Source organism: Calypte anna, chromosome 1 (genome assembly GCF_003957555.1).
Source record: "Calypte anna isolate BGI_N300 chromosome 1, bCalAnn1_v1.p, whole genome shotgun sequence".
Classification (NCBI taxonomy): Eukaryota; Metazoa; Chordata; class Aves; order Apodiformes; family Trochilidae; genus Calypte; species Calypte anna.
The window spans coordinates 136,842,602-136,870,074 of NC_044244.1; the positions used below are offsets into that span (position 1 = coordinate 136,842,602).

General features: G+C 38.6%; 1 protein-coding gene across 1 annotated transcript in view; it reads right to left on the bottom strand.

Moving 5' to 3' along the window:
- Positions 1-27,196, bottom strand: part of TGFBRAP1 (transforming growth factor beta receptor associated protein 1) — a 37,156-nt gene extending 9,960 nt beyond the window's left edge. Inside the window, exons 1-8 of the mRNA XM_030466263.1 lie at positions 27,103-27,196; positions 23,840-24,541; positions 16,192-16,386; positions 15,031-15,185; positions 9,181-9,263; positions 3,664-4,005; positions 2,297-2,354; positions 844-987 (exon numbers count right to left, since the gene is read on the bottom strand). Coding sequence (XP_030322123.1) covers positions 844-987; positions 2,297-2,354; positions 3,664-4,005; positions 9,181-9,263; positions 15,031-15,185; positions 16,192-16,386; positions 23,840-24,524 — 1,662 coding nt within the window. The 5' untranslated portion in view covers positions 24,525-24,541; positions 27,103-27,196. The remainder of the gene's footprint in view (positions 1-843; positions 988-2,296; positions 2,355-3,663; positions 4,006-9,180; positions 9,264-15,030; positions 15,186-16,191; positions 16,387-23,839; positions 24,542-27,102) is intronic.
- Positions 27,197-27,473: the final 277 nt, after the last annotated feature.

Below are 27,473 nucleotides of genomic sequence, written 5' to 3' on the forward strand. Positions count from 1 at the left end.
TGTCTCCTATCTCCGTTATCTCAATTCACAGCCTATACATTGTCCAGCCTGTAAACCCTGCTGTCAGGCACAGCCTCCAACAGTCACAGAAAGTATGGAACAGATCTGCATAAGATCCGAACAAGAGACTTCAGCTTTTGTAGCACAGAAGTCTGAGAACAGAAATTTTATCACATGTGAGGATATACACTGAGCAAGAGACTTCCATAGTGATCAAAACAAAAGTTTAGGTATCTGTCACTGCATGTTGATAACTGAGCTTTAACTAAAAATTAGGCAGTGACAAGTTCCAACAGCACAGACTGCTTGATATAGCATCAAGCATCCCATTTAACAGCACGCCATGCTAATGGATGCTACATAATTATATTTTAAAATTTGGTGGATTAAGTAAATTCTTATAGCAATGAGGTTTTGTCTTGAATGAAGGCTATTTATTCCACATCCTACTGTACATACATATCACTTGTCCCTGGAATTCTTTTAAAAAAGAAAGAGCAGCAATTAACCTGTTACATGATCTTTATTTTTAAGATCTGAAAATCATCTTTCTTAGTAGTAAGAAAAACAGAAGACATGCTGCATCTTTCATCATACAGAATGACCTAAACTTTGTTTTCAGAAAAAAGAGCAAATTATAATTAGCACTTGTTAACAGAGATACACTGTAGAAATGAGCAATCTGGAGCTTTTCTTCTGTTGATCACTATTTAATTGACATTAAATATTCTGAAAAAATGGTCCAATTAGTTATCAATATGGAATGACATTAATGAACACCCAAACATCACTGCAGGGAAACAATATTTATAATGTTCTGTGAAAAATACACCCTTCACAAACCTCTTCATTTTTTTGTAAAACCCATTCAGAATATTTCCACACTAGATCTTGGTCAGAGCAGAAGGTAAGAAAGTCTACTATATATTCATAGAGATCTGAACGTGTAGAATCTTCAATGTCTCCATCGACTATTTTCACCCATAACTGCAACAGAAACAAAAAAATGAAAGCACTTCAAATGTGTACAAGCTTTTCCAACTCAAAATCTAAGTGAGCTACCACATGGCAGCACCAGTTGCAAGGGACCTCACTGGTGACTAAATTTAGTCTTCCCTTCATTGCAACCTTTAACTCTGGAACACCTGCCACATTCAGCTGCTTCAGACCCTGTCCCGTGTGGGTTCTCCCTCTGAGTGACTGGCTGAATACTTCAAGAGGAGGTACACTAATCACAAAGAAAGCTTTTATCAGAAGTCCTTTTCTCCAATGCACGGTATACTTTTCATATATTCTGTAAATTCAAGATTAAATGCAAATTATCTACACAATAAATAAAGAAGAAAAGCTGATTGTTTGCTCTTCTTTCCTTTTGACTGAAAAATTTTAAGTACCATGTATGATTATTTTTATATACATTATAATTTGAAAAGTGCCACAGCTAGCAGACCAGTTTAGCACTAAACCTTGTTCCTTGAAGCATAAAGAAAATTATCTTGCATGTGAATGAAGAAGGCATGTTTTTATTGTCCTTACTTGTTTTCTGCTCAGGAAAACTGCTCAGGAAAACTGCTATTTACATAACTGACTGGAATTCACTTGACAGTGTAACTGTGATGAATGCACTCAAAAAGCTACACAGTGAGGCAAACTACTTAAGGTACTGGAGATGGTCTGAGACATACATGCTATTTATCAAACAAGAACATTTTAATTTATCCAGATGAAGTTTTGCAGACAGGAATAACAAGATTATTTAGTCTGCAGATCACTGCTAGTCTTAGTGAATCAGAAGGGGTCCCCTCTAAGAGATTACTGGCCCAGCTGAAACCCACAAATCCTGCAGCATGTGTTCACTGTCCATCACTAATAAGGAAATAAACACTCAGATGCTGTCAGTGTATGCCATGACATTAAATATTGCTTTGCTATGTGTATATAGACTAATCAGCACAGGATATATGCCTGAAGTGCCTCAAATACCTTTTTAAGTGATCTGTTGATTATTTTAGCTCTTCTGCCCATCTTCTGAGAATACAAACATATGTTCTGGTATGCACAGTTTTGCTTAAAAAATAGCATACAAGAATTTAAAATAGCTGTCATCTTCAGTAAGCTCTTCAGTTTTTTCACATTCAGTATACTAATTTATTCAAGGAAGTCTTATTGTAAGTTTCTCATATATAAACACACCATTACTTTTCAAACACATAAATTAGTACCTCAGGTTTTTATCTCAAGGTTAAACTGGTATTTTGAAATGGTTTACAGATGACACTAAAAGCTTTATTCTAACCTGAAGTGCTGCAGCATCCTGACCATTGTAGTGGTAGAGGAGACCAAGGGCAAAATACCTGTACAGAAAAAGAAAAGATTATTAAAATAGCAAGATCTTTCCTACCAACTTCAGTATGGTTTGATTAGCACAGACTATAATAATAAATCAGTTACAGTGACACATACATAGTCATACCTACACCTAAACAAGTGTCTGTAGGCTCTTCTCCAGAAAGCAAATTCAGTCCTAAAAATGCATCTGTCCCTCTCCTGTCTCTAAGGCAGTTTCTATTTACTAGCTCCAACTTAAACAAAGTATGTGTCAAATTAGAGATGAATCCCCTAGCATTCTTTGATACTTATACAGGCTTAACACATAGCTCCAAATAATAAATATTCCTCCAATATTAATCAGATGCTGTTAAATCAAATTTTCATAATGCTTTTACTTAAAACTCTGTTTCACTACCAGAAACTTTACATTCTTTACTGCAGTGTGACATCAAGGCAGGGAAGGAAGAGCTTTATAGAGTGCCATTACAGAAGTTTTTTTGTGTGAACTGTAATAAAAATACAGCTCAAGTTCTCTAATGGCCATTGTCATAGAATGATGTTCTACCATTCACTTTTGCAAAAGTATGGCATGCAAACCAAACTTAAAGACAATTTAACAAAACTATGAAATAAATAAAATTACTCTAAATCTACTCAAAAGCAAAAGACTCCTTTTCAGCATTGACATTGCTACCATTAAAGAAATTAAATCCAAGACAAAGAGACTACCTACAACTGGAGTTGGTATTTTACATTTACTATCTAGTGTTTCCTGCTTAATGACAGTCAATTCTCCACCTGCTGGCATTTCCAATATGAAGTCACTTGCAGTTGTCTTAAGCAATCTCCTTTTAGTGAACCTACAAAAAGCCACTAGCTGGTTAATAGCTTCTACCTAAGGTAATGCATGCTTCAAAGAATCTTTTTATTCTGTCCATGTACGACACTACTGCATCCATTCAACTCTCACATTGCCACAAGGGCAAACAAATAACTTTTTTGTTTGGTTGGTTGGTTTTTCCCTTCCACATCAGTACCAAACCTGTATTTTTGTACTAAATGCAGAAACTTTGAGGGAGAATTCTGTATTTATCAGCACAAGACCACATTTCCTTTACTTCAGACTGTCAATTGATACCCTTTCAACAACATTTTTACATGCTGACAAGGCAGGCTGAGTTGTCTTTTTGACCTAAAGGCACAGAAACTATGAGGGTTTGAAACACATCGCTCTAAAAGCCAACAGCATTTCAGGTAATTTAGCCCCAGGTGTCAAGGTTGCAATACTCAAAAAAAAAAAAAAAAAAAAAAAAAAAAATCAAATCCACTCACTTTTTGTGTTTTTCCAGCCAGGCAGCACTATCTGTTAGAAGACAAAAGTTCTCTGAAACGAGCAGATCCAGCAGGCTCTCATGGTTTGCCTCTGCATACAGCTTGAGTAAAGCTGTGTCAATATCTTCCTTGTAGCCATTTGCAACCTCGGTGCTGCGGACTTCGTTCAAGTAAGTCATGAGGAACTGTTTGCATTTTGTCATCTTCTCCTGGTCACCTTGGGTCAGCTGGTTGAGGTCTGCATACTCATGCAGAGGGGGATGAGACCGTATAAATGAAGAGGAAGTAGGCAACAGGAAGGGGTAGAGAGAGATCAGCTCCCGGACATCAAGCTGGCCGCTTCTGCAATTACAGTGTCAAACTAGATGAAGCAAAAAGAAAGAAAAAGTATACATAGGCACAAAAAAATAACATACTGGGAATGTGTGCTCACATATGCTTAGAGTCAGGACACTGACAAGTTGTCAGTTTCTGAAAATTCTTGCCTTCTATGCTGGAGAAAATATATTCAGAAAAAATTTGGAACTTCTTTTTCCTATTTCTATCCAAACTTGTCTATCATTCTTTTTCCTTCTCTAGCATTTAAAAACTCTGAGAATTCAGAGTGGCCAGCCTTTTGTTTTTGACACCTCACAAAAATGTTCTGTAGCACATACAAAAGAAAAAAAAAAAAAAAGGCTGAATAGACGTAGTGCAGTTTGTAGGACTGTCCTAGACCCCTTCAGGGAAGCCACGAAGGCTGTACAAGGTGTGCAGAAATCAGCAGCTTCCCATAAAAAACTAAAGCTTCCAGAACATGTGCTGGATGATGAAAACATTTTCCCTAATTCTGCAATGCACTAGATTCCTCCACTGGCTCACTTCTTCACAATGTTCTGAAAACAAACTGCAGATTAATTATAAATGATATATTACACTGTAAACAAATCTGCAGATTATGCATCCATGTAACTAATAGGTAGTAGTCTATTGTACAGGTGTCTTGGGTGTGCACCTATGTCAGATACTATGGAGTGACTTTTCCACTTTGTGAGTGAAGGGCATCTGTACATTATACAGGAGCAAGCTGTAACATAGATATGCTGCACAGTACACTTTCAGCCTAGACTGAATAAATTCCTCAAGCATTTGAAGAATGCATGATGTAACAAAATAAAACGAGAAGTTTTTTTTCACATGTGGCAAACAACTCCCCAGTTTTTGTAGCTAGAATGACTCCTCCTCTCAGACTTTGCTTTGGGAGAAGAAAAAAAAAAATCAGGCTTTATATTTTCTTTAATTGCCAAAGTCATTATTTAGAATTCATATTTAAAAATGAGCATTCCTGAAATGCAGGAGATAAAAACATACTGACATTTCTCTATAAAAAACCCTGATTAGTTACAATTTTGTTGCAAGAAAAACTAAAAAAAACTAGTTCCTATCTATCTGGTGATCAGCAACCTCTATAACACTCTCTTTAGAACCTTTATTGGAAATAATTAAAAAAAGAAAAGTTATAACCATGGAAGTACACAAAACAGCAGATTTCTGCAGGCAATGAACTGTGAAAGATCCTCACAAGCAGGCTCATTCTTTCCCTACTGTTGTAAAGCTACTAAAGGAGTAGGGCATGCCCTGAGCTGTTCATTTCTTGCCAGACACAGTTCCAAAATAATCCAGAAAAAGGGAAACAGTAGGAAGCATAAGTATGGCAACACTTATTCAGAACTTTTAAAAGGAGTAAATACTTTGGCTATAAAAATCTATACCAGAAGAATGAAATTCTGGGAGACAGCAGCAACAGCAAATTTAAAAGCAGCAAGTACCCTGTTCCAAAAACAAGTGACTGCAAAGCATGGGAACAGCAACATGAACAATAGAGGATCACAAGAGAAAAATCTGGGCATGGGAAGTTTTCCCGTGAGAACAACTTTGAATAGCAAGTTTTTCTGATTCATACAGGAGGCTTGAACTGCCCGAAAAACAGCTCCACACCAGAAAAGCCAGTCTCTGACCAAGCTCCAGTATCTGGCACGTTAGACTGTGAGCAATATCTAATCAGTAAAATACACTGGAGAGAAATTATTTCACTGTGACAGCTACCAACATCTCAGCAAGACATTGAGAATTCTTCAAATACAGTTTGGGTGGAGAATAGATGAGAACAGCCTTGGAGAGGAAGACTTGGGGGTGTTGGTTCATGAGGAGTTCAACATGAGTCAGCAAAGTGCATTTGCAGCCCAGAAAGCAAACCAGACTCTGGGCTGCATCAAAAGAAGTGTGGTCAGCAGGTCAAAGGGAGCTGATTCTTGTCTACCCTGCTCTTACGAGACCCCACCTGGAGTACTGTGTCCTGCTCTGGAGCCCCCAGCACAAGTGGGAGGAAGATTGAGCTGCTGGAGCAAGTCCAGAGAAGAGCTATGAAGATGATCAAGAGGGCTGGAGCACTTCTACTGTGAAGACAGGCTGAGAGATTTGGGGTTGTTCAGCCTGGAGAAGAGGAGGCTCTGAGGAGACATTATAGAAGCCTTCCAGTATCTAAAGGGCCCTACAGGAAAGCTGGGGAGAGACTTTTTACAAGGGTGTGTAGTGATAGGACAAGGGGTAATGGTTTTAAACTGAAATAAGGTAAATTTAGGTTAGACATTAAGAAGAAACTCTTTTGTGTAAGGGTGGTGAGACACTGGTACAGGTTGCCCAGGGAGTCTGTGGATGCCTCATCCCTGGAAGTGCTCAAGGCCAGGTTGGATGGGGCTTCAAGCAACCTGATCTAGAGGGAGGTGTCCCTGCCCATGCAGGGGAGGGTGGGGAACTAGATATCCTTTAAGGTCCCTTCCAACCCAAACCATTCAATGAATGCAACAAATATTTTGATAAGCACTGCTGTTTGGTCTGACTGCATGTGAACTTCCAATGATATCAATATTTAATAGTGAAAGTATAAATCAAAACTATGTAACACAACAATTCTGTTGTAACAGAATTTGTCATATCAAAGAAGCCTCACTGTGACAGCTCACTCAATGTAAGGTTAATGGATCCGGCTGAAGAAAGTTCTCATCCCTTTGTTGAACTATTTGAGTCTCAATAAAACTACCACTTCCTTCCTTTTGTTAACATGCTTCAGTATTCTGAAATATCAGAAGGAACTTAGATGAAAAGTATTCCTCTTAAAAGTTTCAGTAGTTGATAACTATGAAGTTAAGCTTAAGATGTAACTGTATCTGTACAATATTATCCAAGAAGGATTACTGATGCAAGAAAACAAGACCTCTCGTCCAATATAATCATTTGCCCTGAGAGCCTGTAGCTGACAGCAGTGAGACAGTTTTACTTCATATTTGGCCAGAAGTAAGCCCACATCACAATGTTCTTTGAGGTATTGCAGCCATTCTGTGTCACTGCTAAAGCCATCTTTTCTCAGGTGGGTGCAGAGTTTCCCTCTCAGATTTTAAGAGAAGTTATTTCTGACTAGCCCTAGCCTGAAACACCTGCAGAGCAGCACACAGGGGTGGAAAGAAGTGACTGCCATTATCTTTCCCATTTTTCCTCTGAGCATCAGTAAGTCCCAAATGAACAAGACTGAGTGTATCCTCAAGACAGGGCCTAAAGACATATTACTCAAACTGGGTGTGGTCAGCAAACCAGATCAGGTAACCTGCATTCCATAAGGACTTTTTCAGACTCACCAAAATAATCTGAGTATCTTGCATATGAGTGGACAGAACAAAAAAGTACAGAAAACTTATCTTTGCTTTCTCCCCCAGCACACTTCAGCACTTCATGAATCCTTGTTCTGCTTTGAACTTGCAACTTTTAGAGGAAGAGAACACCCTGGGATGCCAAGTCGGCTCCAAAACTCGTGCCTGGACAGCATGTTTTCTCATGAAGTGTGTTTATTTCTATAGAGAATCTCCCACAATCCTGTTCATTAAAGCTCATTTGCCAGATGCACTGCTAGTTGGGTGGAGGCTGCATAACTCATCTTGGCTCCTTCCACAAGGTACTGGAGCTGCCTGCAGGATACACTTACTCCTTTTCATTGCATTTAAAAGATCCTTAGGCTACCACCGGCAAGGCAGGTCCCCCAGATGAGCCATTATAGAGGATCATTGCCATGCAGAGTGGAATAAAGTGATAGCAAAGAAAGGTGAAGTGTCACCCATCATCAAGTTATCTGCACAGCTATACAAGTCTGACCACCTAACCACAGTTAGACACTGAAGACACTTTACAGTAAGTATAACCTCTATAAGATATTTTACCAAAGCTGGACACACCAGGAAAAAAAATGACAAAAGGCCATTGGGAAGCCACACAGAAAGGCTTTGTGGAAATTTTGTAATGGAGTCCCAACTACCTACAGATTGTAGTTCCTACTTTAGATAGTCAACACAGCACCATTTCAGTTTAGTGTTTGGAAGACTACAGGGAGGAGGAAGATTGCAAGTTGTTCACTACTGCCAAAAATTATGAAGTGATCCAGAAAGTGTCTGTGGCCAAGACAAACTGCCACTGATGGCTTTTCAGACCTTTCCTGTTATTCTCCAGTCTTCACTCAAAGTACATTTCCCATTCAAGTCCAGTGACTTCCCTTGTCCTGGTGAGCTGGAAACAAAATGGCTAAGTCCCTTGCCAGTAGCACCATTCCCCAAAGCTTTACTTTCTGAGATACATTTCCATCAACCCAAGGACAACATTTTTCCTACACTTACACACTTACAATATACTGCAAATTGGCTAACCTTGATCCTATTCCACTGACTCTAAACTGATTTAAACTGAATTTCAACAGATAAAAAGGAGAGTTATTTTACGTGGTCAGCATGGAAATTTCCAGTAACTCTGGAAATTGCCCCACGGCAGAATGAGGCATGGCTAGCAGAAATGAAATTATCAGGTAAAATAAAGATAATGAGCAGCATTTTTTGAATGAAAGTGGAATCCCAAGGTCAGTCTGTAAACAGGCGACTGCTGAAACAGCTAAATTGTGAAGGGCAGTAGAGATTTCAAACACAAACGTCTTCTGGAAAAAGCCTAGCAGAACAAGTGTTAAATTCAGTATCAGGATCCTCAAAAAAAAAGTGTGCAATTGTGTCAACCGTACTCAAATTGTAATTGACATTTAAATGATAACTTTTTGTTAAAAGGTTTTTTCCCCTTAAAAAATCCAACAAACAAACAAAAAAATCCCACCAGGCAATGCTAATGCTGTAAATCACAACACAAGCTCAATAATAAAGCACTGACCTTCATGGGCATAAAGTAAAAAGATCTCTACACATACAACACTCTGATTACAGGATTACAGCCTTAATACTACTGTATGTTACCATACCAAAAAAGCAGTTGCATTAACTCTTCAGCTATCAAGTTGTTTTGGTATTACTCTGGTTTTACCCCCACCAAAACCATTTTATCACAGTGAACTCACACCTGCATCAAAAAACATACAAGCAACTAAGTGTTTAAACCAAGAACACTAACTCCTTATTTAAAAAAGATAAATTACAGAATTTCTTGTTACACAATTACCTGAAGAGTTCTTTTGCTTCAAGGAACTGAAGCTGTGCAAACTGTATAAAACCTGCTTGCTGCAGGATTCGTTTGTACATTACCTACGAAAGAGAAGGGGGGAAAAAGGTTTATTATGTTTGTAAGGAGTTGTTCATGCAGTGCTAGTCACTACTCACTACTGCGATAACTACCTGCCAAAACCACTGATCACATATTCTTCAACCAGACCCATCAAGTTACATAAAAATAAACTCTTGATCCTCTACATTTTAAACTGCATGTACCTGAATATACTGAACCTCCTGATCAGACCCAGTTTCTTACACAGAAGTGTGGGAGCACACTGTTCACAAGGACTTACTAAAAGCAGAGCCAAATAGCAAGTTTTAGTTTTCTCATTCAAATAATGACTTATCCAGCATCAGTCTGTTTTGTCTCATGTTTTTGTTTGTGGTATGTGCAAATGTAAAAACTATACCTTTGAAGTTCCTCATGATTCAAGTCAGTACAAAAAAAAAAATCTAAACTCTAGGTGGTCCCACTTGACTACACACAGCCAAGTTTGTCTCACCTCACTTCTGCAAACTTGATGGCAATTCTCATAGTCTCATCCCCAGCTGATCACTACATTGCTAGTTCGCATTTTGCTTTGGGGTTTTTTGTTTGTTTTGGTTTTTGTTTGGGTTTTTTTGGTGGTGTTGTGTTTTAAATAAAAATACAAGCAAAACAGTTCAACTTATCCAATATGAACTACATAATTCAATACACTTAAGAAATACGGTTTAAAACGAGAATGACAAGTAAGCCATACAAAGAACTGTGTTACAAAGTTCTACTGTTTAGGTAACACCTAAACAGAAAAAGCTTACAAGTTCACTAGAAAAAGAACACAAAGCTACTTTAGATGGTGGGCATTTCTTTAATCTGAATGGTCAACTAGTTACCACAAGAGAAAATTTAACAGTCATGCTCAGAATATTTCCAACAGCGAAAGAGAGTTACTAAAAGGAAGGAGTCTAAACTGCTCTGCAAAGCATCCACTGTTTGTGACAACACCAGTATTTTGCAAATCCATGTACTCTGTTTTTCCCTTCACCTTTCTTATTTATATACAGCTTTCTAATGATTAATGAGTTTTCATGAATGCTGCTATTAATAACAGACTCCCATTTTCAATGAAAATACCCAGAGAAACTGCAGCACTTTAGAAACATATTCCAGGAATTGCTTAAGAGTGTCAGTCTATGAGCAGAGCAGACTGCTCACCTAATTGGTGATTTTTCACCTTGATTAAAGATTGTGGATTTACCAAGAGAAAAGCTTGGCTTAAGTCCATTTAGTTTGTGCATGCTTTCTTCACAAATGGATTACCTTAAAGAAATACTTAATCTAGATAATTAGCAAGCCATTAAAACCCATTGATTTGTAAGGCTTTGGGACTTCTATCACCTCCTCAGCGGCGGAGAAGGGTAAACAGTGAAATGCCATTTGGTGCCCCTTTTCAGATGAAAGTAACAATATCAAAATGAAAGAACAAAATTTAATGACATCTTTATGTTAATTGTGACTATGCTTTACATCCAAGAATACTAAACTGAAATATAGGTAACTAAAGCTAAAAGGTAATTTAATTACAGCAGTAATTCACAGAATATCCAAAATAGATGGCTAACAAGACTGTGTTATTACATCAATAAATGGTAATCTATGAACTGATGAACACACATCTGGTCAAATTCTTAAGGTCGCCAGTAAAGGATTTCAGACTGGAGCTATCTGCATCTTGTGGCACCAGAAAAACTTCAAAATCTGACCTCAGACTTTCCTGGGAAGGTTGAAGAATAAACATTTCTAACTCTGCTAACTAGTATCACAAGTAGTTGGTGGGGGGGGGGGGTTTAAGCCTTTTTCCAACCTTTGCAGTGGAGTGACCTCTAATATTTACACATTTAGTGAACTGAGTAATTGAGATCAAGTTTGAATTGATCTAAGACACTGAAAATACTACTTTAACTGTACAGCTTACTCTGTACAGCAAACTTTTCAACCAGAAGCTGAAAACAGCTCACTGATTGTGTCTAGGTATAGGATATAGTATAGGCCCAAGGAAACACTTTTAAATTTGAACTGATTTAAGTGGTGTTCACTTTCATTTAAATGTTGACATTTCTTCACTTGTCCCTTAAAGCCACACAATAAAAAAAGCTGTAGAATGGACACAGACATATACTTTCCCAACTTTTTAAAAATGCAGTTATGGGACAGGGAATATTCAGGCTGATTTTTAACTGACAAGATAAATCCTAGACACTAAGAAGTCCTGTGGTAAAGAAAGTGGAAGCAACAGACCAGACTGTGGAAAATTCAATATTCTTACTCTCACAGGTTTTTAAAAACGGGCTAGACCTATATGCCAACCACATACAGTTAGCTTTTATTTATGGTAGAAAAAATATAAGGAGTTCTTCTAGACTTATCTGTCACAATACCACACTAGGCTTCTTTAAAAAAGCTATTCAGTTATACCCAGTCAAAACTCAACGTTATTTTCCTGTCATTTTTGAAGAACCACCATAGAACTTGCAGTGCTTTAAGCAAATTCTATATTGTTGACTAAATTCACATTTAAAAGATACAAAAATATAAAATCAGATTTCTGTTAATTCATATCTGAAAAAGTACTAGAAAACAGAACAATGACTGCTGAAGCTGCAACATCTATATATCTATATATAATTCTCTCAACTGCTAGGAAAAAACTAGGAAACTGCTGGGAAAAGTGCTTCCTAAACCAGTCAGAATTATCAGCCAGATTGCCAAAACATTTCTTCTAGAAAGTCAGTTTGGCTTTTGGCCAGGTTTGGGTGCAATTAATATGTTTTTGAAACTAAAAAGATATGAAAATTAAATTTAAAAAGCAAAACAAAACAAAAACCAAAAACAGAAAAGAGAGATACCTATGAAAGATGTGTGTCAATCTAACCAAGGTCTTCACTACCATCAACCATGATTTCTGCAAACTTCAGCTGTCCTGAAAAATTAATGAGTAGTATTCAGTCATTTCATGGTAGCATGGTAGAAAGGCCTTTGTATTCTTCTACCAAAAATTATATCCAGCAAAGCCATCTCCTTGCAACACTTTTGCTTAGCATATTTTTTACCTAGCAGTAATTCTGGATGATCAAAGACAAAGAAAATTTTCATCTAATATGGCAGAGATAAACTTGTAGTCTGCAGGGACTACAGGCTAAATAACAGGTTAGAGCTACTAATGCATGACCTGCTACTTTCCAATAGCTAAATTTTGGCTGTACAAATAATATATAGTACTTCATTGTTTTAATCCCACTATCATGCTGTGTTACCAGCATATGTATGTATTTATGCTGATGTAATACTGCTGATACAAAGAGAGAGAGCATGCACCTGTGTATGCATGCAATAACAATACAGAGTACTGAACTGCAGGGGGGAAAAAAAAACATGTCATCAAGAACTGTCCTACAATGTCATAACTGAGTCTATGTTACACATAAGATGTCAGACACTGAAAAAAAAGCAGAAATTAAAGCAGCATGTAGAAAAAGAGGAACTATACTACATGCACGAGATAACTGCTATTACTTCTGTATGGATAAATTACAGTGGCTGGATCAAGTGCCTTAATGCCAAACCTATGAATTCCTTTCTACTGCTCATATAAAATGCAAAAATAAGGCCTTGAAAGTGTCAGGAATCAGTAAACCTTGCAAAATAGATATATGAATTTACCTAGAAGATAGAAGATACCTATTGCCCACTTATCTACCTATTGTTGTCTCTTAAGGGTCAGACAGGAGAGATGATGTGGTCCATTAAAGCTCACCATAGAAATGTTGCAAAAGACATATGTAAGGCATGTAATTTGGTTGAACTCCAACAGATTTATAATACTTGAGACTACAGTAAAAAAAAGCCTGATGTGCTCGTAACAAACCTGTAATGACAGCATTAAGTATCAGGGGCAGGTTAGAAAGTAAGTTCAACATGTTACATCTCCAGCTACAGATACGGTCTGAAAAATCAGACTAACATCTCAACAGCCAAGCCAAGCTGGTTCATTTAAATATTGGTCAGGATTAATTAACATTATAAATAATAATAATTAGATACTCCACCAATTTTAGCAGGTTAATATCATTTTTCAGATAAAGCCCACAACAGGGTATTTGGCTTGCATGTAATATGTTTTCTGTTTGTCAGTTGTAGCATTGACTCGGAGTAACTGAACACGCTTAAAAGCACTTCATGTTAGACAGAACTTAAAATATTCTTGAAACCAGTAATTTCTGGAAGGCACACATTGTGCTCATCAGGTACACGTGAAGACAAAGTAACTTATCCTAAAGAAAAAAATCCTAAATGAAAGAAACTTAGGATAAATTAAATCCTGCATCACGCATTTTAGATAATGAAGTGCAGTTCATCCTGTGGCAAAACATGAAGACATCTCCCACACTATCCTACATTAACTGGAAATAAATAATTGGAGATATAGAGGTTATCATATACAGAAAGCATGGATTAGATCATGCATCTTGTCATCACAGCAGGATTTTAGTTTGCTTCTTTAAATAGATTACAGAGGAAAGGTTAGGAGCAAAGACATGAAGCAAAATCTGCTGGAAACCTAACTCTGTATTAGTTTAAACACTTTTCAGCTTCAAGTACTTCCAGATAGCTGTACCTTAGCAAAAGGATGGCAACGCTTTTCTGGCCAAGGTTTTTACTTCCAGCAGCCCCCCAGCTGTTCATTTAATGGAAGCGTTAAGGATCAAAATGAAAGCTGACACAAATTTAATTTAATTTAATTTAATGACTGCTTTTCAACAGCCTTGACCAAAATCTAAATGACAAGTAATTAAAAAGTTCTTGAAATTAAGAAAAAAAATTAATAAAATCCTGACCAACAGAATAATTTCAGACCATTGCAATTCTGTCACGTTCCAAACTTTACATCTTTCTAAACAAAAGGAGTAATACAATACATAGTATTTTAATGGCAACAAAATGCTCCAAAGTTATTAAAAATCCCAAACCCCACTAGATTTTCTCCAGGTTGCAGATCAAACTTTGCTTTTAGAAAAGTAAATAAACCAAATCAAATATTCATTCACCTATTTTGTGAGTAGAGAGTTCATGATACTTTTTTCCAAGTTTCATTCTCTAAAGAATAAATAGGAGCAAATACAGTAGAATATCTCTAGAATAAACTAGAGATAGAAGGAAACAAGTACATATCTGTAACCAATACTCCAATCAAAGTTACTAAGATACTTTGCAATATAAAAATCTTAAATATTCACTACTTGTACTACTTGTATGAGTTTGGATGTAGGATGCATTTGCTTCAGACTTCCCATCAATTAACTTTGAAATTGTACTACTGTGGAGCTTAGGAAAGAGTAAGAATCTCCAATAAAAAACCCTAAAACCTAACTACTCTGATTTGAAATAAAGTATACTTTAAAAAACAGCAACAACAAATAATAATTGAACCTAAGGAAGCATCACAGTGGATTTTCTATCATTAGTTTTCTGGTTTTGTATGCAATCTTTTTCAAGCTACACCTTAGAAAAAAAAAAACAAACAACATCAAAACCCCAGCAGAGCAGCAGCATTCAAAACTGCCAGTGTCACAGCCTTCACAAGCACAAGCCCAAGCCCATTCAGTAGCACATCTCTTTCCTCAGCCTAAACCTATAAAAGGTGTTAAGATTTCTCTTCAGTGCATATTACTCCCCTACCTTCTCTAATCACTTGATGATTGGTATACACGACCCCACAGTGAAATCTATATTTTCATGAAAACTAAAGGAAGGACAGACCTGAAATTTCTCTTTAGGAATATTCCTTCGAGCTCCTTTTGCTAGAACAAGGGCTTCTTCCACTCTGTGGCTAGTTAGAAGATCCTGAATCTGTTTTTCCAAAGGTAGTGGCACCAAGATATACACACCCTTATTAGTAGCAACAATCACCTTTCCTGGACAGAGTAGAGAGACATATTCAGTTTACATTCTCTACAGGAAAAAAAACCAACCAAAACACAACAAACAAAACACACTTCGAAAATAAGCTTTAAAATTTACCATTTAAGATACAAGAATCTAACAAGTGTTAAAGCTCCAAAACTTATTCTTTGTTATCATATTTACTAGAGAGTATAATTTACCTGAAAATTCCATCTCAGAATTACAGAGATGATGGCAAACTTACTTATTTACAGCAAATTTTGTTCTACTCTGAGCAAATGAAACAGGCTATAGCTTCTCATAATGAAGTAAGCTGTAAATGCCACCTCTGAAAATGCTGCCCAGATTCCAGAGAACAGTGACTTTTAACTGCCAGATATTTCCACAGGCTTACATTAAAAAATAGTAAGCTGCATACCAAGGGTGGCAAGTAACATACAGTTCATAGTGCTAGAGTTTGTAGCTCTCCTGGAAAAAAGTAGCAATGAAATGTATTCCACACTTAAGAGTTCTTAACTGAAGAGTACATTAAGAGAAATTTTCATATTTTTTTGTTTAACAGTTCTAGATGAAATACCCATTTTTAAATCTCTTATATGGATATTTCAGAAAGAAGTACAGAAAAACAGATTTAAGGTATTAGAATTTTGACAGGATAGCCAACGGGCAGATACCTGTACCTCACAGCCATTGACACATAGCATTAAATTGACATTGCTCCTTTGAAAGAAATAATTTAGTTAAAAGAAAAATCTCTAACCCTACACACTTCTATCAGACAACCCGGTAATTATGATATAATGACCATATATGTTGTTAGAAGCCTGGAATTTAGAATTACTATAGTTTTCTCTATGATAGCCTACAGGAACCTAATCAGCAAACCACTTGCAGTAAAAGTTTGAACAGTTAACCTGCCTGCTAGAAATTTCATTTTAAGAACAAACAGAAGTGACTGTGCCCGCAGTGATGGTTATTCCGGAATTCCTGATGGAAAGTAAGTGTCCTTCTTAATACCTTCAAAGTCCTGTAGGATGTGACCTTCTTTAAAAGGCAGTGTTTGCTTTTGCTGCTGGTCCAGCATGCTGTGCACAGTAATGAACTCATCATCGAGAGCAACCACGTAAGGAAAGCACAAAGCGGCTCCGATCACGTTCTCTGACCAGTGCACGGGGGCACGCTGGGAAATGCCATCTACAGTTGCAAACATCCCTACAAAAAGGGAAAAACAAAGCCTGAGACTCTGCTAGTGGAAGACTGTTGTTTTACCAGTGGTATCGGGGTACAGAAATTAAAAAATTGCAGAAGAAACTGACGCAGCACATCACAAAGCTCAATTTTTTTTTCCTATCTCCTTCACCACAGAAACTGATAACATCAAAAACTGAAGAGAAGAATAATGAAAGAAACCAGCAAGTATGGATTATTCAAGCTTAGCAAGTTTGAACTTTTTTTTTAATATATGTATAGGAACTACACCATGTAGTTTGAATTAATGTCAAAACACTAAAATTCAGTGAGACCCAGCACCCAAACAAGATTGCCACAGAAGGAGCTGCAGAACTGTAGTGCCTGACCTACCTGGCAAAGAATGCTTGTTTGTTCCTTGTATTGTCAAATGTCTGAAGAACATTTTAGTTGACTGACAATTATTTACTTATACTTCTTATTATACTTCTTTACTTTTACTACAGCAAACTTTTCATAGAGTAAATGTCTGGCAGCTAGAGATGAGTCCCTTTTTTCATATGACTGGAAGCACCTGTGCTTCCAATCATCCAAAAAAAAAATGCAGAAGCTGCATATATTTTCCCAAAAGCCAAACAAGCGAAGTCTTTTTTAATATTCCAATGATATCTTCTATGCTGTCTTAAAAATAACCATAAATAAAAATAACCATATTAAACCTTCAGTTAATTTGTGTTTTTCTCTGCCACTATCTTTCCTCCTGGTTATTCTGTCCTCCTTCCTCTTCTTAGCTCAACAGAAGTTTTGGACCACAGGTCACTGCTTCAATTTATTGCAATTACTTAGCATTTCCCAATTCTTCTGAAACATTAACTGAAGAAAAGCTCCAGTCAAAGTTTTCAGACCTAGTTCAGTAACCCTTTATCAGTTGAGCCCTAGCAAAGCATGTTGTAAACTTCTGTTGAAATGTGAATGCATGCACCCATTAAAACCAGTATTCTCATGCCATTAAAAAGACTCTCCCATGAAAATTGCTCTTCAGCAGGAATGAGCCACTTGACAGCTGGCAGAGTAAGCCTGAGCTCTAAAGGACAGAGGAGATTAAAAGATTATGTTATTCAATTTACAAAATCTCTTCCAAACAGAGCATAACAGGGTAAGGGTAACTGGGTAGGAGAACCATCTTGGGGGGTGGAGGGAAGAAGAAGGAAAAAAACCAAAACAAAACACAAAAAGGTAAACATAAAGTTGTAGATTTTTGCAGAACTGCAGTGTAGAGACTAAGCTTCTGGGATCCTTTATAGCAGCTTTGAAGTCATCAAATAACACAAAATTAAAACTTCACATCTGACTATCAGCAAAGAATGCTATTTGCTTTTGCACTATAATGATCAGCTTTTTCAACTGGAATGCCTTACAGAAAAGATTTCTTTTTTTGCCATAGCATATAACTCCTGATTTTCTCTATAGATCTTGATATTCTTACAGATGAGAAGTGTAATTTTACACCAGGCAAACTGCACTATCCATTTTTAATGCCTTCCAGTTATTACTCTGTACTATAATGTCATTCCAAAAAAAGGGAAACAAGATGAATACATATTAACATGTAGTAAACTCAGGGCTAATTTGAAAGATTAATTCTTAGATTTTTCTGTTTCTCTGACATTCTCAAAAAATACTATAAAAATCTGATATTAATTTTTTTTTTTAATGACAAAGTTCTTTTTCAAGTCATTTAAAAAATCCTTTATGAAAATGAAAGCATATAAAGAGCAATGCACAGTATTTTTCCAAGTCATTGTACTCTCTACATCCCTCTGCCCTCAACAGCTAGGGCTTCTGTGGTAGAATGATGTATTTTCTGTTTTCATCCAGATCCCTCCTAAAGATAACAAACATGACAACTGTAAGAAACCATGGCTTGTTTATAGTACAGGAATGCATTTGATGAAACTGAGATGAAGACAGAAATCAATTCTGTATTAAAAATGTATAAGCTATTGAAAATTTGTAAGACTTAGCCAAAACACAGCTACACTGTTTTCAGCACCAAAAGATCTAGAAATTTATAGAATCATTTAAGTAATAGAATAATTTAAGTCAGAAAGGGTTTCTTCCCACACTCAAAGTGGGAGCAACAGATCAGGTTACTCAGGACTTTGCACAACAGACTGTAGATTTTGTTTATTTGTTTGTTTTAAAACAAAAAGCTTCTTAGTGAAAATATCTGTAAAAACTGAAATAAAAGTACTACTGATAAAAAAGGGAAGTTGTTTAAAAAGGAACAGGAATACTTTCAGTTGACATAGAAGCTGGCAGCAGGAGGAACACTACAAGTGGGTGAAAACAAGAAGAGAACATGCTGGTTACTGTTGACTACACTGTTTTATGCAGTGTCATCAACTATGAGAAAAGGCACTGCTTAACTTCTATGAATCATTCTGTTTAGTAACCGTGCATTTCTTACAAGTTACAAGGCTCAGTTCTCCACCTCCATTTGTAGCCTACTTAATCATTATACAACTGTTGAAACCATGCACCACTGAGTTTATTCTGGCAAAGCAAAAGGAATAAAGTAAAATTAGGTATTTAATATTTGTGGGGCTTGGGGGGTGGTTTGTTTTTTTTTTCCTAAATGTCCTGGTCTGGGCCAGGATAAAGGTGATTTTCTGTCTTGTACTTTTGCTTTTAGCTAAGTCTCTTTTAAGTAGTTGCACTTAATTAGTTACACTAACTAAGTTACACTAACTAAGTAAAGTTATGGATTAGGAAGGGACCTCTGGAGGCTGTCTAGTCTAACTTTTCTGCTCAAAGTACTAGTCAACTAGAACAGGTTGCTCAAGACCTCGCCCAGTCAGGTTTTGATTATCTTTGCAGAACAGAGATGGCACATCCTCTCCAAGACATGTTTCCTGGTTTGACCACCATCACAATGAGGAATTTGTTTTCTTATGTTTATGTAGAATTTCCTGTATTTCAGTTTGTATCGACTGCCTCTCATCCTTTCACTGAATACAGTACCACTGAGCAGTCTGTTTTGGACTTTTTCACCCTACCCATACAGTTGATAAGACCTCTGTAAGCATTTCCTTCTTCAGACTGAACAATTCCAGCATTCTCAGCCTCTCCACATACAAGGTGCTATAATCACTTAGTTGTCTTTTTGGTCCTTCAGTGGATTTACACCAGTATGCCCATGTCATTCCACAGTGCCCAGGATGGACCCATCCCTCCAAACATGGTCTGACTAGGACAGAGGGGAAAAACTGCGTCTCTCCACCTGCTGGCACTACTTTTCTTACCAGAATCATTGAAGCTGGAAAAGACTCTCAAGATCACCAATGCCAACTGCTAACCTAACACTACCAAGTCCGCCACTAACTGTGGCCCAGTAGGCTGTTGGACTTATTTGCTGCAAGGCTACGTTTTTGGCTCATGGTCACTTTGCCCACCAGTGCCCTCAGATTTCTCTGTGCAAAGATGTTTTACAGCCAGTCAGTCAGTCCCCAGCCTGTACTGCTGCACAAGGCTGTTCCTCCCTAGGCACACAGTTTGACACTACCTTTTGCTGAACTTCATCATCACATTTTTCCAGCCTGTAAAGGTCTCCGTGAATGGCAAAAAATCCCTTCCACTTTTGTATCTATCATCTGCATACCTGCTGAAGGTGCACTCTGCCCCATCATCCATGCTGTTATCAGAGATGTCAGTACTGACCTCACTATACACCTGCTGTGGTATACACCTAGTGACTGGCCTCTACCTGGGCTTTGTGCTACTGACTACAAACTTTTGAGCCAGGCTTTCAATCCAGAGAAATTTCCATTTCTCTGTTTCATTCTTAATCTGTTAGTCTACAAAAATGTTATGGAAGACGGTGCCCAAAGCCTTGCTGAAATGGATAGTATCACTGCTCTCCCCTTATACACCAAGCTAGGTACCCTACACCATAGAAGACTACTATGCTGGTCAGGCAATTTCCCTACTGTAAATGCATGCTGATTACTCCAAATCACATTCTTGCCCTTCAGATATTTGGTAACAGTTTTCAGTACTTTCTCCATCACCTTTCTGGCACTAAAGGTAAGGCTGGTCAGTCTGTAGCTCCCCGGATCCTCTCTTGCTCATTTAAGAGGACTGAAGACATTTGTTTTCTTCCAGTACTTCATCATTTCATGGACACTACTACATCAGTGCTGCTCCCCTGACATTCACATCCCTATCCAGGATCAACAGAGACCATTGCCTCATCACCTCCTCAGGCAACTGTGCTAACACCAATATATTCTAGAATCTCCTGAACTGCCTGTGTCCTGCTGTGCTGCCCCTCTAGCAGGTACTAGAGAGATTCAAGTGCCCGCTAAGAACCAGGGCCTGCAAATGTAGGTTTTTTCCTGTTGTGCAGAGAAGGCATTACCTCCATCTTCTTCCTGTTAAGGTGATCTGTAGCAGACAGTCACCATGCCACCTAAGAGTCCGTCCTCTAATGCATAAACTCTCAGCTGCCTCCTCCTTTGTCCCAAGGCACAACACCACACCTTCTTGCTGCTAGCATCTTATGGGTAACCCTCACCTCACCTGTGCTGATTTTCCAGAAAAAGTGGGAAAGCTTTCACCATCACAGTGTTTTGTTCACACTTCTTCTGTGCACAAGCCTGAAGCAGAGCCTCTACAGCCCTGTTTGCTGATTATGAAGTCTCTTATCCACCTCATCCTGCACCCTTTGCTTGCCAACTCAGCATACAACCACCATTCCTAGTTTAAATCCTCCTTACCAGGCTGGTCAGCCCAAAAAAACCTTTAGCCTCACTCAGCTTGGTGGATCACACCTCTTCCTTAAATAGGGATCCACACTCATAAAAGACAAATCCCTCAACACCACAAGCTGTGCAACCACAGCTGGTGACCTGTACAATACACCCACTCCTCCTCAAGTTTTCCTTTCTCACCAGCAATCTGATGAGAAAACCTCCATCTCCAATGTGAGGGAGCCTTCCACTACTATTACTCAAACTCCTGCTGGTGCTGCTGCATTGTGCAGACAGGTGATTGCTGTACAGAGCTTCCAGCTTCTCATCTGCACCCTGAGCACTGAACATAGTCTACAGATTCAGATGCACAGGTAGAGAGGGAAATTTTTTCCTTTTACAAGAAGTCACACATTTCCAGCCTTTGCCATTGCAGAGAAAGCAGAGAGACTGCCCTTCCCACAGTACAGCTGGAAGTTTAGGATCATTCCTGGGTCCTGGAGAAAGTTCACTTTCCTTCTCATGTCTGATGCCATGCACTCTGCTGACCTTCTCCTGCATCTCATTTCCTTGGCAATACAAATTCTCAATGAAGCACACATCTCCTGCAAACAAGGACAAAATTTCCCTCTGCTTCAGTTTCAGCAAGAGACACCAAGTGGGGCTGAATTTAGCACAGATGCTCTACCAGCTGCCAAAGAAACATGTCTTAACCAGTAAGATGTACAAAAGTAAACTAAAATTAGAACTGAAGATTTACATCAAACCCTTTTCAAATCCATTCACTTCACAGAAGAGGCTACCTCAAATGTCAAGGTGTATATCAAGATATATACCACACTTACATATGGTAAAGGTGTTCAACCATCTTCACAAATTCAACGAGACAAGTGCTAAAGACTCTAAGAATTTTACGAAAGAATTACAGCTAGATAATACTAATCAAAACAACAGTGGAGAAGGAACAGAGAGTAGATGGTTTAGGAAGGAAAAACAAAGAAACAACCACAAGCTGAATGAGATGAGGAAAAATTATACAATGCATAGCAAGCAACCTTTGGAAGGTTTCTGAGCTGGCAGACATTGCTGTATTATGGCAAAAAAAGGAAGTCTGTGTCACGTTTAAAGCTGCAGAAGTTCATTTGCTTGACATATCACATATCTAAAATTTTAACCCCAGGGCAATCTATTTTAAAAAATGTGCTGCTTTTTAACAATAAGAGTCTTATTGTACAGCTCTGTTCCGGGACACCAGATAAAAGCAGAAGTCAGACAAAATGCAAATCTGCTTTCTGACTATGTACAATTATGCCTTTGAAAGTATCTACTTTCTTGAATTAAAAAAAAGAAACTAACCAGTTGAACCAAATCTGGTCTGACGTTCCTAAAAAGATACATAGAGATTAAAGTATGGGATCTTCTTAAAACATGTTAAAAGGAAATACTTCCAGACAGTCAATTCACAGATTTTAACTTTCAGAACACTTCTAAAATGGATAATGTCCACTAATACATGTCCACATTGCAAGTAACAAAAAATGTTACTAAGAAGTGGGCAACCAAGACCACTTAGAAAAGCCCTATGCCTCAAAAAACAAGTTAATCTTGGAACATCTTTAATTTGCATAAACTGATATTCTAATGAGTCTGTACTACTTTCAAGAAAAACTGGTGAATTGATGTACATTTAGAATATGGGTGACAGTACTTCAATATTAACAACTGACTGCACTCTTGCTTTTCTTCAGGATTTATATTAAACATCTAAAACATGTAGAATCCTGAATTAAGGACCTACATAGCTGTGATATTTCTGTCACAGTATTCCTAATGTGTCAGGGAAGATACACTAACTGCACCTCATAAATAGAGAGTCATATGGCAAACAGCATGACAGCATTCTGCCTGTGGTACATCAGCTCTGGGATATTGCAGCTTTTCCAAAAAAAGCTCGAGATTACTGACCTCACAGCATATTGTTGATTTAGACAGATTACAGCAGCAGTGCTATTAGACAGCAGTATTATTTAATATGATACAACTTTGGTTTTACACTCCTTAAACTATCCTTTTCTGCAACGTGGAGCGGAAAAATACTAGCAAAAAACCGAAGCAATGGGAGTAGTATCTTACACTACCTACAGTTAGGACAGAGTTTACTTCCACGAGTTAGAAATGTTGTAGTAAACTATCCTATCACCAGGGTACAATATACCTATTTGTGAATCTTACAACTCATCAAATAGACTTCACATGAACTCCTCTAGAGAGCAACTGGGGAAAAAAAATAATATGTCCACATTAATTTAATAATTTTATAGAAACATAGAATTTATAGAACATTTATAGAATCCAGTCCTGCTAGTCACTACAGAGAGGCTATCTGCCTCTTAAGTTTCACTTGTTAAGTTTCACCAACCTAGGGTTTTTTTTCTCTGCAAGATACTACCACTGTTAGCTGTCTGTAAAGAAATTAAGCTTGCTATGCACAATTAAAACACAAGTAATCAGACCTTCGTGCATTAAAAAAGCAGGAGAGTTATAATAATACCTAGTACCAATTACAACCCACCTTTTTTTCTCAACATTCTAGTACAGTCCTGTGAAGAAAATTACCATATTAAGCACAACACTTAATTAAGCTTTGCTTCCCAAATTGAAAGTGATTAAGAAGGTGAAGTTAGAAAAAAAAAAAAAGCAAAAAAAATGAGAATACTTAGTCTCACCTAAGCCACCAGGGCCAGCCAAGAGAAATTCTTGTCTGCCTATCCTTTTCACAATTGGCCGCTTCTCCTCACTGCAATAAGGAAACAGATCCTGGGAAACACCGGTGTTATAATTCAAAATTATATACTGTGTAGTGAGTGCCAGGCACAAGTAATACCCATCTACAGCCACAGCACAGGGTTGCTCTGGAGTAAATACTTCCTTCACTATCTGGACTCTGTCTTCAAACACCATGAACATCTGAATGGTGCGCCGCTTGACTGAGATGATGCAGACTTCCACGCAAAAAGGATCCCCACTCACAGGGTTTTCATTTAACGTGAATGTCACAGCTCCTTTGATTCTAGCACCAGTGGGGACAGGTTCCAAGTTCATCATGTTAACTAGTGTTATCGTGTTGTCGCAAAGCACAAGAAGCCTGGTGAGGGCAGAGGCTGCTTTCAACTCAGTCACAGGCTTCTTCAAGCCCAAGTATTTATGCAGTTGCTTGGTGGCAGCAAAAGTTATTTTTCCAGCTGTTGAGATCTTCTCATCCAACAGGAAGTGGTAGATGAAGCAGTCATTGGTTCCAATATAGAGGTTCTTTCCACAACACTCAATGCATTCGATGTTGATGTAATTTTTGTCTCCCATTAACATCTCCCGCTCAACAGCAGAAACGAGCTTGAAAGCTTTAACACTCATGGTGTCTTCCAGATGATCTGATTAAAGAGAAAAAACCACAATACTATTTACCTCCACACACATAATCAAATATCAGAGGCAGTAATTTAACGTTTACCAATACAAAAACTTTACTGTTGCATTTTTAACAGCCTATATTCCCAACCTGATTACACAAGCCAGAATGAGCACATTAATAACCACAGAAATGAATCAAATTTCATGCTTCTGCTTCCAGTCTATTCCAAAGCCAATTTACAACAGCACTTAGCTATTCTGAAGTGAAGAATTTTCCACAAGTAACCAGCACTTTACTGGCTGAGATACTTTGGCATCACAGGTGGTTTCTGTCAGCACATAGTGACTTATAAAGCTGTGAGCTACAGGTTTTTATCACCTGCACATGGCAAGATACAAACTTTGGCTCCCCAATTTCTAAAGAAGCCACAGGCATTCAGTGCTACAAGTTAACATCTCATGTTGCTTTACATTCCATTTAGGCCTATTAGTATATCATCCCTTAGCAAAGTATCATAGACATAATCCATTTTTAACACATACTTAAGATTCCTTACTTTACAGCAATCAGAAATATGGAACTTTCAAGCCACTTTATGGCAAGGTATCACCCAACTCATTAAAAAAGCTTTGGTTTGTGGCTTTTAAAATACCTACTGTGTCTGTTTTATTCAGTGTTACAACACATTCTCTATAAAGCACTATATCCACCAGCAACTACTAAGTACAGTCACACAGAAAAATTGCAAGCATGGTCCACAAGGGATTAATTCAGCTCAAGATGAAGTATCATTGAAATTAAGAGTTTCTCTTCTCTGCTATGACAATAATTCCTAAGGTCTGTCTTTAAGTGCTAAGCAGTACTTCTAATACTCACTCTATAAACTACAGCTACCAGAAGGATCTTGAGAACAATCCTAAAACTAGACATAGCAAAAAAAAAAAAAAAAAAAAAAAAAATTCAAACTATTACATCTAAAATCCCTTATTTTGCAAAAGAACACTGAAGAAAAAATCCAAAACGAAGTCAGAAAAGGTACACAACTTACAAGTAACCACTAAATAAAATTAGATCAAACTAAGAATATAGCCAGAAGAAAACCATGTGACAGAGCAACAGTAGTGGTCTCTTTTTTTTCCCCAAAAAAGAGGGAATTTTATAAATTCCTTCCTAAAATTTTATATTTTTTTCTTTCAGAGGTTAAAAGGATTTTGGTTTGGACTTCCACACCACTTCCAAACTTCACCCTCACCTGGGGTGTAAATTAGTATTCTGACCTTCAACAACAACAAAAAACCTCAAGCCCAAGAAACACAAGGGAAATGGCCTAAGAAAAAACTATAATGCAAATTTCTAGTAACACTGCCACATTATTCTCCAGCCTTTAAAAAAAAAAATAAAAATAACATAGCACTCCAAGTTAAAAAGGGCTGCCCAAAGCTTGACTGACAAAAAATCTTGAACCCTTTTTAAGAGCCTGAAGTGATAAACTATCACCTGGAGAGATTAGGGAGCTTTCCTATCTGAACCTGTCAACAACTTAACGATCCTGTGTAGCCCAAGGTAAAATGTTAACGTAAGCCATCAGGAGAACTACAGAATATTGCCCTTGACCAAGGTGTATTAAAAACCTCAGAAGAAACTTCCTAAATGTAGATGAAAAAAATAAATGTATAAAAGAAATCCGTATAGATACACAATCCCTAAGAAAAAAGAACAAAAAAATAACATAGAACTACTTAAGCCTGATAGGGAAGAAATTAAAACTTCCATGCTAGAAAAAAAAAAAAGCTGTAAAAAAAGCTTTGAATACCCTATGTCAACATTCATATTCTGCATGAGATTAAAAAAAAAAAAAAAAAAGAAAAGAAAAAAGAAAAGCATTTGTTATACTTTGTTAGAGTTCAGGGGCCTATGCACACGACAAAACACAGGTTCTGCAGAACAATGCTGCTCTTTAAAGCGCAAGAGGCCACCCGTGAGTTACAAAAGGAAGGCAGCATGCCGCTTTTCACAGAACTCCGGGGGGGGGAAGAAAAGAAAAAAAAACAGAATTGGGGATGTTTGGAGTGAAAAAAAACAATCACTAGGCAAGCAAATTATCAACCTCCTACATATGATTGTCTTAAGCGCACTAATGACCCCGCACGCACTCATTTCCGGAAGGGGGTGAGGGCTGCTCGCCCCGCTTCTCTTCAGCAATACCCTGCTTGGCTGCCCGGCAAACCAGCACCCTGCCTGCCTCACCTCGGGCTGCTCCTACACCCTCTGCAATTAACCGCCCTAATTAACCTCTCAACACCCTGCCACAGACCCGAGGTGCCGGCCGGCCCACCCACGCCAGGGCTTCCCGCACCAGACCCCGGGAGGATGGGGATGCGCTTCACCCCGGGCGTACCCGCCCGCCCCTTGCTCCGTATGCCGGGCCCCTGTGTTCTCTTCACGGCCGCACCTGGACCGGGCGGCGCACACCCAGGGCCAGCCGGCGACAAGGCCCCGCGGCTCCCAGCGCGCCCGCCCCCAGCAGCCGACGGAGCCTCCTCCTCCTCTCCCACCCCCCCACTCGTCCTCTCCCAGCACCTGCCAGCGCCAGGCGCCGCCGCCGCCACACCGGGAGCCGGACCCGCCTCTCCGAGGCCTTGCAGTGCGCGGCCGCGGTCGGACCGGGCCGGTCCGGGCCACGCCGGGGGCCGCCTCAGGCCGCGCTGTCAGCGCCCAGGCCTCACGGCGGGCGGGGCGGAGGGGATGGCGGGCGGTGGAACCGGGACGCGCCGCTTCCGGTGTCGCTCATGCCCCGCCCGCCGATGACGTTACGGGGCGGTGAGGGGGAGGGAGGGAAGGAGGGAGCGGGGCGGCCCCGCAGGCAGCGGTTGGGGGTGGGGCGTATGAGCCACGCCCACTCTGAGGAGGGGGCGGGGGCAGGCGACCGTGACGTCAGGGCGGGCGTTTAA